At 31.7% G+C, this 10624-nt stretch overlaps 1 protein-coding gene across 1 annotated transcript; it reads right to left on the reverse strand.

The window, feature by feature from the left end:
* Positions 1–5793: 5793 nt before the first annotated feature.
* LOC143617545 (GRF1-interacting factor 1-like) lies at positions 5794–10307 on the reverse strand. The gene is made up of 4 exons (XM_077090070.1): positions 10253–10307; positions 7218–7294; positions 6991–7075; positions 5794–6255 (listed from the first exon to the last, which is right to left on the reverse strand). The coding sequence occupies exons 1-4, from the start codon at positions 10304–10306 to the stop codon at positions 5857–5859; spliced, it is 615 nt and encodes a 204-aa protein (XP_076946185.1). The 5' UTR covers position 10307; the 3' UTR covers positions 5794–5856.
* Between the last annotated feature and the right edge of the window lie 317 nt (positions 10308–10624).

The following is a 10624-nucleotide window of genomic DNA, read 5'->3' on the forward strand; positions in this document are numbered from 1 at the left end:
AAAAGGAAAAGGATAAATACGAAGGACTGATCTATGTATCATGAATTGTTATTGGTTCAGTGAATCTATCAACATTGGATATCATGCCAAAAGATTTTGTCTATATGTAGGCAGTTATGGCTAAGCACAACTTTTATTTATGTAATAAACTAGTGTTTTTCCTGGCGCAACGTAATGGGCAGGTAGGTAAAACCCGAGCAATGGTAAAACCCAGTTGTTGATTAGGTAACTGACGTGAATTCGGTCGGTTTCGGTTACGTGCGTTATTGTATCGGAACTAAGACAAAAATAAAACAAGAGTTAAGTGTCATTTTAGTACATGTGGTTTGTCTAACTACGCAACTTTAGTACCGTTTTTAAATTTATTGCAAATGACTACCTCACTTTTCTAAAACTTGCAATTTTAGTACTTTTTTTATAACCCCGTCTATTTTGTCCGTTAAGTTAGGGCCAAATTAGTAATTTTGATTATTTTATTTATTTTCTTTTTTGAGCTAAATGTCATTTTCATACCTGTAGTTTACTCAATTATGCAACTTTAGTACTTTTTTTTTAATTTATTGTAACTAGATACTTTGATTAGTTTTTGATAGATAGACAAATCAAAAGAGACATTACATATTACATATTACAATTAAAAGGTAATTAAAATACATGATAGAATATGAAAAACAACCATGAAATGTATAACATATGTTTTAGCCTTTTGTTATTAATTGCCAATTTACTTCTAGTGGCTCAAGATCCGAGTTCATCTTAGCCATTTTTCTTGCATATTTTTATGTGCATTGATTTTTTTTTGAAAGTTCAGGCATGATAACATTAGCTCTTTAACACATCGGATAATCAAGCCAAATAACAATAACACAACTTCGCACCTCTTAGTATAACATCAATTGAACTTGTGGATGAACGACGGTTGATGAATCACATAGGCAAAACACCATATTGTAATTCATTGAACTTGAAGATGAACAGCGGTTAATGTTTGAAGGATCAATGAGCGCGGCCGCGGGGACGGGGGGGGGTTATTTTGTTCATTTAGGGTTAGAGATGATTTATTAATTGTAATATTTAATATCTCTTTTGATTTGTCTATATATCCAAAAGTAATCAAAGTATCCAGTTGCAAAAATTTCAAAAAAAGTTACCAAAGTTGCATAATTGAACAAAACCACATGTACGAAAATGACACTTAGCTCAGAAGAGAAAATAAATAAAATAATCGAAATTACTAATTTGCCCTTGACTTAACGGACAAAATAGACGGGGTTAGAAAAAAGTACTAAAACTGCAAGTTTTAGAAAAGTGAGGTAGTCATTTGTAATAAATTCAAAAACGGTACTAAAGCTGCGTAATTGGACAAACCACGGGTACTAAAATGACTCTTAACTCATAAAACAAAAAAAATTATAAAAAAATTGGGGTGGACCAATGGTGTGACGTCGGTCGTTAAAACTCGATCATTGGTAAAACCCGGCCTTTATCGATCTCTGGTGTTGAAACGGTTGAGTCTATGAGTATTCATTCGGTTTTTTCATGTTCATTACGATAACGGAACTAAAAAACAAAATCAACATTCGGTCGGTTTTCGTTACGGTACTGGAACCAAAACAATAAAATGGGAATCTACGCGAATTCAGTCGGTTTCCGTTGCATTTGGAAATAATAAATAAAGAACAAAAATATAATTCACATATAGGTTTTCATTACGTTCATTACGGGCCGAAACTAAAACAAAACAAAACCAAAAACAACAAACAAAATTGCCAATAGGGTGCCGCAAAGTTACTCAATAAGGGCTTTGCGACACCAAACTTGTAAATTATTATATATAATAATTAGACTGAATATACCAGGTTAGTTACATGTGTTATATGCGAATGTTATGTATTTTAATGAATTATAAATCTCATATTTATAAGAACGAAAATTTTACATAATAATATGTTTTCTTTTAATAAAATAGTTAGATGAATATATGGTTTCTATTTTTCACTTCTTTTTATTCGCTATAACTTTGAATTTAATTTAAATTTAAATACAAGCCAATCTACTTTAGACGAACATGTTATTAATGTTGTCACTTGGGCTGGTTTCAAAAGCTTGATTCTCGTTCAAAACTTGTTGGAAAAAAAATAAAAAGCATGAGAGGAATCAGCTACTTCTTGATCGAGCCGAGCACAAGCCAATTTAAGTTGACTCATTGACTCGCTTGTTAGAGCATTCCTAACCCATCCTTTTAAAATTATGTGAGGAGGGTTTGTAAATTATAGGGTGGGGTTGTGAGTGTAAATTATAGGGTGGAGAGAGAAAAGGTAATAATTTTTTTTGTAATTATAAGGTGGAGAGTGAAAACTGTAATGAAAAAGATATAAAAAATATTATTTAATTGAACATAAGAGAAAAATGTAGTGTTTTTTAGTGTAATTATATGATATATGTGGATATAGGGATAGGGAACGGAATGGGAATGCTCTTAGAGCATTCTCATCCAACCCCTCATTTTATGTGAGGGGTGTTTTTATAATTTAGAGAGTGATTTAGGGTGTTGTGAGTGAAGAGGTTTTATATTTTAGAAAAAGTAGTGATTTTTCCGTATATTTGAAAAGTTACTGTTCACTCCCTATAATTTTTAATATATTTTGAAAGTGGTTGTAAGTGAAGGAAAGAGAAAAGGTAATGATAAAAAGTATAAAAAGTATTATTTAATTGAAATAGAAAGAGAAAATTTAATGAGTTTTAGTGTAATTTTTAGTTTAGGGATAAAGGGTGGGATGAGAATGCTCTTAGTAGTTAGTTGGCTCGCCCTCTTGCCCGTTTGACTAGTTTAAATTAAAATCCAAATTTTCGTATATAAATTATAACACAATTAGGTTTTATCCCCCCGTATTACGGGGGTTGTTTTCATTTTTCGTTTTTAATATTTACATATTTTTTAGATTTTAATTTTATTTATTGTACATAAGTTAATAATATACTTAGAGTCATGATGAAAAGGTTTCACAGATAAGATGTTATAACCTGTTTAAAAGCTATCTGGGTTTAGTGAGACTCATGACCCATTTATTTTTTTACTATAAAATTGTTTCTTAATATAAATAATATATATATTTTTAAAATTGATATTAATTTTTAGTATATCCCTGTTATAAGATTTTCATATCAAATATTTGGTGAAATTAATTTTTAATATTATGAGATGTTATAGCCTGTTTAAGGGTTATTTGGATTTGGTAAGACCTATACCCATGAATTTGGGTCAAATGCATGAGAAACCTCCATTTATAAATAAAGCAATCTGATGGCTTAAGATAATGTAGGAAGCAACCAGAAAGCTTTTAAAAGGTTTCATCAATATATATTTAAGATTCTCTCTGTAGGCTAAGTATAAAATAAAAACTCACTTGAGTTGTGAAAACTCTAGAAACTCATTCTCAACCACATGTTTTTAATTAATGTTTAAATTTTGTGGTCCACAATTAAAGTGAATAAAAAATGTAAATATAAATATAACTTTTTCTCTCTCCTGAAAACATATATAAAAATTAGTAAAAAAATGTTAAAAAATAGCAAAACATTATTTTTTGATGTTTCGATGTTTTGTATTAAATGTTACAACATGTATTACATGTAACAACAAAAAAAAACGATGTTAAATAGGGTTTTCGCATGTTTTCACAACTCAAGTGGGTTTTTATTTTAACCTTACCCTCCCTCTGTATATAACATAGATGTAAAGCAAAAACCTTGGATAAGATATAATCCAAAATTGCAGCCTAATTTTATTTAAGTAAAATATAACTCAAAATTAATTAACCTGAAATTATGTGTGTTAAAGATACTATTTTATATATATATATATATAGGGAGGGGATCAAGAGAGAACTCCTTTCTAAAGAGAAAACAAAAGAACTAATAAAGAAATATTTTTAATTTAATTAAAAAAATATTTTTAAATTTCCGTTTTTGCCATTATTCTTATATTTGGTTACCATTCACTCGAAAATTATAAAAAAAATTAAAAAAATAATTAAAAAAAAACTCATTGTAGTGCACATATGCAATACATCGACTTTTTTTATTGCATATGTACTAGTGTGTATTTTGATATATGCAATAATGTTGAATAGCATATATGCAATTTTTTGTATTATATTAGTGCAATAGTGTTATATTATATACAAAAATACCAAAAAAACAATATAGTGCATATATACATTAGTGTTGTATTACGTATATGCGTTAGTTTGTTTTGAGAACAATTATTTGTGTTTGTATTTGCATATATTCAATAGTGTGCATTGTATAATGCAATTGTATTTGTATAATGCAATTGTGTTGTAATATATGCAATAAAACACTATTGTATATATGTAATACACATTAGTGCACATATGCACTAAATCGACGGTTTTTTTTAAGAACAATATCATCTTATTAGGAGGAGGAAAGAAAAAAAATCGCAAAATATTTTTTTAAAAAAAGTTAAAAATAGTTTTTATTAGTTCTCTAATTCTCTCTTTAAGAGAAGTTTTCTCTAGATCTCACCCCTATATATATACCAATGCGTAAAAAATTCAAAATTTTAACACAAAAAATAAAAATTGAACAAGTTGGCTCGAACATTCTAAGAACCTCGCTGAAGAGATAAGACAAAACCATTGTCAAACTCAAGCTCAGACTTAATATTATTATTATATTATTATTTTTTTTTGGAACGACCAACTAAGTAACGCCGGGTACCCTGTACGCGGCCCCTAATGGCTAAAGGTAGCCCGAACCGTCCACGAGTTCGGACAGACAGAGCCCCTAGCGGTCCACCTATTGAGGGATTGCCCGGATAAAACCCGACCCCCACGCCCGTCAAACAGCATGACAGCGAGGAGCCGGTAAAACCGAGTGAGATCAGGACTCGAACCCTAGCAAGCCATAGTCATTCCTCATATCTCCCATATAAATTGGTGATAGTAAGGTTTAAACCCCTCACCTCTCACTAGTAAAGTGAGTGTTCTACCATTGAGCCATAACCAATTTATAGTTATCATATTATTATTATTATTATTATATTTGAAGACCTTTTTTTATATAATAAAAATACGCATATTTAATAGTCAAATAAAATATTAAAAATTTAAATCACAACCTCGTTTAGAACTCCCAAACTTAAGTTCGATAAATGAAGTTCAATTCAAGCTCAATCATTAGACGGGATATATAATATTTAGGTTCGAACTTCTATAAACTTAGCTTAACTCACTCAAATTTTTAATAAGTTGATTCTGATAACCCGAAAACAGCTCGACTCATTACAACACCCAAACTTTACCCCTTACTCTAAAACAATAAACATAATCATAAGATTACAGCAAAAAGCTACGTCCAATTTGAATTTGAAAAACACCCACGTCAGGTTCCAAAACCCTATATTTCAAATGGATGAATGTGTTTATGAATGACTAAAGTAAAAGGCATATCACGTACGGTTGTAACATACTGATCACTTGTTTTAAATTGGAAGCTGTGCATGGTTAACCAATTTTCCATATTTCTTTCTAGTTGGGTCAAGACTCAAGAGCTAGAAAATCACCATTTCTTCTAGTTTTGCTAGATGAATTACACACTTAGAAATATGAACTCCGACAACTAACAAATCTACAACAAAACGCAACTACGATTAACGATTCATGGTTCGTACAAACAGTAAAATTCAAGTTCTGAGGCGTTACACAACACCAAAATCCATTTATAACATCATCTTGACCAGTTATTTTTCCAGGTTTCTACTCTTCTTACCTACTTCTGAAACTAAAACATACCAAACTTCATATCACATGATGCCCAACAAGTAAAACATCAGTTACCTTCATCACCAGATTTCAAGTAAAGCGTCTCACCACCGTCACCACTACCACTGCCACGGCCTTCAGAGGAGGGCCCAGAAAGCCCGATATCTTGCTTACGGAAGAAGTCGGGGAACCCTCCTATGCCTAGGTGGCCACTGCTACCACTAGCGGTGGTGCCATCACTGTGCAACATATGAAGTCCACTGCTTCCCCCACCGCCATTGCCGCCACCCGAATTCATTCCCAGCTGGCTGTGAATGGCAGCCTGCTGCTGTAGAGATGAGTACTGCTGCGGGCTGTAGAGCATGGATGAACGTGCAGCCATGAGTGCTTGTGGTGACATTTGTTGAGCTTGTTGGTGCTGCTGCATGTAGTGACCACCTGGCTGCATCATTCCGCCAAGCGGGTACTGCATTCAATCACCTAACCATTAGCTCTAGATATAATTTTAGTATAGATATAGGTTTTTAATACCATGATTTAAGAAGTTTTAAACATTAAAAATACATTTTGGGCAACGTCAGGCTTAAATCCGTTCTCAACTCCTCGTTATTTATTTATTAACTATTTGTTTATATGCATTTATGTTTATAAAATATTACATTTCTTCTGTATAGCATAATATATATTAGGGAAAGTTAACGTGCAAATGAAATTACGTGCTAATTGGGAGAATCAAATAGAGTAATTATATATACAAATAGAGTAATTATGTAATTACATCATACAGTAATTATGTAATTACTTGATTCTCACAATTAACACGTTAATTTCATTTGTATTTGATCCAAACCCAATATATATTTACCTACTTTTATTGTTTTTATTTATAATAATAAATATTACAATGTGAATGTATATTTAATATATAAATAATATGTGCTCGTTTAGTCTACTTACGCTCCCTTATTAAACAAGTTTATTCTCAGTCTCGAGCTCGTTTAATATGGCTCGAATACAAGCTTTTAGCAAACCGTTCCCAAGTAGCTCAGGAGTGGTTTGGTTTGTTTACTCCCCTAGTTGTAGCTTATTTAGGATTCTCTACCTACTTAATCTGTTAGATAAAAACATATCATGAACCGTCTAGTCATTTAGAACTACATGGCTGAATTTCCCACCTCTAGAAAAGTAGTTAACTATTTACCTGGGAATGAACCGCAGCTGCCTGTGGTTGAGAGTCAGCAATGGCAGCAAGATACATGAGGTTCCTCTGAAGCTTTGCTTGATTTCTGCCATAATAAGATTACAAGCAATTTGATCAAAAGTAAGAACACTAACAACTAACACATAAAAGGCCGCTACATATCAACATTCTATAAAAACTTTCTATGATAAATGGATCATAGTTAATTAAGAACAAAAAACACTCACTCCGCACATTCGGCCATCTTCCCTGCATTTTGGCTCTCAACTATTTTCAGAATCAGTGATTTGTTCTCATCAAGATACTGCACGCACGAGTTGATCCATTAATACCAATCTGGGTAGTTGACTTAAAAAGATAGTATATTCAATTTTTAAAATTTATTACAAAGAAACAATGTGTTAAACATAATTAAAAAACTAAAATATAACAGACATAACATAACTATCTATAACGAAACAATCTAATGTTAAATGTAATGAAAATACATTCTAGGCTACTTTCAACCTATTCGACCGCCCCATAATAGATCTTATAAAAAAGCCAAGTCACATGTATACATGGAAGCCACTCGAAAAAAGGCCTTTATACATATAATAACTAATTGCGTTGTAGTACGTATAGTTTAGTGGTAAGCATGTAAATATATAACGGATTAAAAATATTAAAACAAGCATTATTTTGTTTAGCATAGGCTTGAAAACAAAAATAGAATCTTTTCCCTTTAGTGGGGGAGGTACACACAACCCTAGTACAACTGTCTTAAGCAGTATTGAGTTATTTAGCCATACAAAGATGAGGCATGTACCCTTATTCTCCCACCCTTCAATTATTTGCCCAATCTTATAACAAATGATCACCTTTTTGCCCTACAGAAAAATGGGACATTACATTATAGGTGCCCCCAATGGGGTCCTGGTTACATTATTTGTGCCCCATCTTGAACACCGATTCTTCAATTCAAAGCGGGGCCTGTAGGATAATTGCTCAGAGCACAACATCATGTTTTAGCTAGCATATTTTGACTAACTATAAATTATAGAGATGTGGCACCGGGCCCGTACACATCATGTTTATGGCTTCGGTTTCCTTAACAAGTTTTTCATTTTCCATAAGTTGAAGTGGCAGCAAGTTCGGCCATGTCTAGTCAGGTTATGTCGGCAAACCTCTGCGTTGGGCACTCCGTCTCAATCCCTACATCTCACTACCTAAAATGTGGATTTAGTTAAGAGACTGACTTTTCATTTCCTATATTTAATACTGAGGATTTTTACATATTTCCCCTTCCTAACCCTTTGAAATTACATATATTTCCCCAAAATACAAGTTTTTAATGCAAAATGTACAATGCTTTTTAAGCATGATTTGGGAAAATATGTAATTTAAAAGTTTAGGATGGGAAAATATGTAAATACCTCAATATTAATTCATGTATCCTTCACTCTATATTTTGTGGCTAGAAGAAAGAGAAAACATAATTAAGAAAAAGAATAAAAAGCCATTGTTTAACTAAATATAGATAAAAAAGGAAAAGTACATGTAAAAGTTTTTAAAAGGTTGAATATTTATATTTAGTTTTCAACTAATTATATTGATAAGAGCATTCCCAGCCCGTCCCCCATCCTCATCTTCATAATTACACTATATAAAACTACATTTCTCTCTACAGTTTAATTAAATAATATTTTTTTTATACTTTTATTATTACAATTTTCTCTCTCCACCCTATAATTTACAAAAAATCACTACTTTTTCTCTGTGCACCCTATAATTTACACTCACAACCCAACCCTATAATTTACAAATTCCCCTCACAAATTTATAAGGGATGGGTTGAGAATGCTCTTAAAGCATTCCCATTTAATTCTCCATCTCCATCTTTATAATTACAATAAAAACACTATATTTTCTCTCTCATTTTTAGTTAAATAATATTTTTTTATAATCATTACATTTTCTCTTTCATTCACTTACAACCACTTTCGAAAACATTAAAAAATTATAGAAATGAACAGTGCGCTTCTCCACATTTAACCATGAACAGTAACATTTTCTCTCTCCTCCTCTCACAACAATTTTTAACCATCTCTACAAAATGAATAACCCCCTCACATAATTTAGGGAATCCATTAGGAATGCTCTTAGCCTCAAATATCTATAAAAACCCTAAACAATAGGGGATCTTGATGCTTTAAACGTCCATCACAAACACATCAAAGCTAAAGTCATTCTTGTCTAAATAACAGCGTCATGTGCCTGCTTTTCTTCTATATCGTATCGATATAAATACTAGTTTTTAATAAAACATATTAAAAATTAATGACTTAAGCGGCCGCTAACACCTTATATTAATGAATCCCTAATCAAATCAATAAACTTGCCCAAAATCACAAACTTTAACTGCATATAATAACCTCCATGCACTTATTATTCCCAGATATCCTAGAAAATCAGCATCTGGAACCTAAAGATTGATCTGTACAACACAATCTGATACTATTCTACCCTAGTACACAAAGTCAAACATAGGTCTACTAGACTGGTACACAATTAGTTTCGAATCTATCTTGTCTTGTTTTAATGTCTGGGTGTATCAAGTTCATAAAGACTGATATGTCTTGATCTTTATTAAAAAAAATCAAGAGATGTATATCATAATATATACCGATTAAAAATTATATCTTTACAATGAAATTTAAATATTAAAACCAGCAAGATACCTGGATAGCAAACGGCCAACACATACATCTATAGGGTATCGATTAGCATGCGCACGCACGGATATTAATGAAAATAAAGAATGTTTAATGCAGAATCTTAACTCACAGATTACCAAGAGGCTAATATAAACTATTCCCAAAGCCAAATATTATAAACATAAATTCCCAAGTAACTTAAACAAGAAATAACATGGGTTTGCTATTTTAAAAATAAAGACTTGATTCGTTTTGTATTTTTCCATTTAAAATGTTCAAGAACACACAAATTAAAACCAGAAACAATAGAAATAAGTGAATAACATATTATAGCATGGTTATTGAGAATAAAAATAAGTTTCATGTGAGAAGGGAACTTGTTGCAGATGAAGAAACAAGCAAGTAAAATCCAAAAAGAAAAAGGAAGACAAAAAGATCAAAAAAGAAGTTAAACACACAACTCCAACAAGAAGACACAAGAACTAGACTCTTTTAAGTGTGTGTTGTGCGTGAGAGAGAAAGTTAAAGAAGAAAGAAGAGTTATGAAGGAAGGAAGAAGTAAAAACCTGCTGAATGTGATCAGTAGTAACGCTGTTAGTGGGATAATAAGCTGCCATCATGGGCTGCTGCATTATGTTTGTATATATTTCTCTCTTTTATACTCACTTTCTATATATAATATGTATGTATCTATGTGAATATGTGTCTATCTCACACTAGAACAGGTAGATGAAGAAAGAGAGGAAGCAGACTGAAAAGGGCAAAGGGGGAAATTGAATAGGGCTCCACAAGAAACTCTTTATATTTTTGTTTTTTTATTTTTTTTGGTTCTGTGTGCTTGTGGTTCAAATCAGTTGTTTGACAAGATTAAATGAGCCACACTTAAAAACCCTACAATCACAGAGATAATAAAGGCTGATGATAGATGGATGTATAGC

The sequence above is a fragment of the Bidens hawaiensis genome, unplaced genomic scaffold, assembly GCF_021521415.1.
Source record: "Bidens hawaiensis isolate Kalapana, Puna unplaced genomic scaffold, B.hawaiensis_p1.1 tig00055307_1, whole genome shotgun sequence".
NCBI lineage: Eukaryota > Viridiplantae > Streptophyta > Magnoliopsida > Asterales > Asteraceae > Bidens > Bidens hawaiensis.

What these genes read in the sequence shown, in the direction of transcription:
- LOC143617545 (XM_077090070.1), bottom strand. Translation starts at nt 10,306, where the DNA reads ATGATGGCAGCTTATTATCCCACTAACAGCGTTACTACTGATCACATT. An exon ending in CTACTGATCACATTCAGCAG is followed by an intron (nt 7,295 to 10,252) that starts GTTTTTACTTCT and finishes TCGTGCGTGCAG; the next exon opens with TATCTTGATGAGAACAAATC. An exon ending in AAGATGGCCGAATGTGCGGA is followed by an intron (nt 7,076 to 7,217) that starts GTGAGTGTTTTT and finishes TTATTATGGCAG; the next exon opens with AAATCAAGCAAAGCTTCAGA.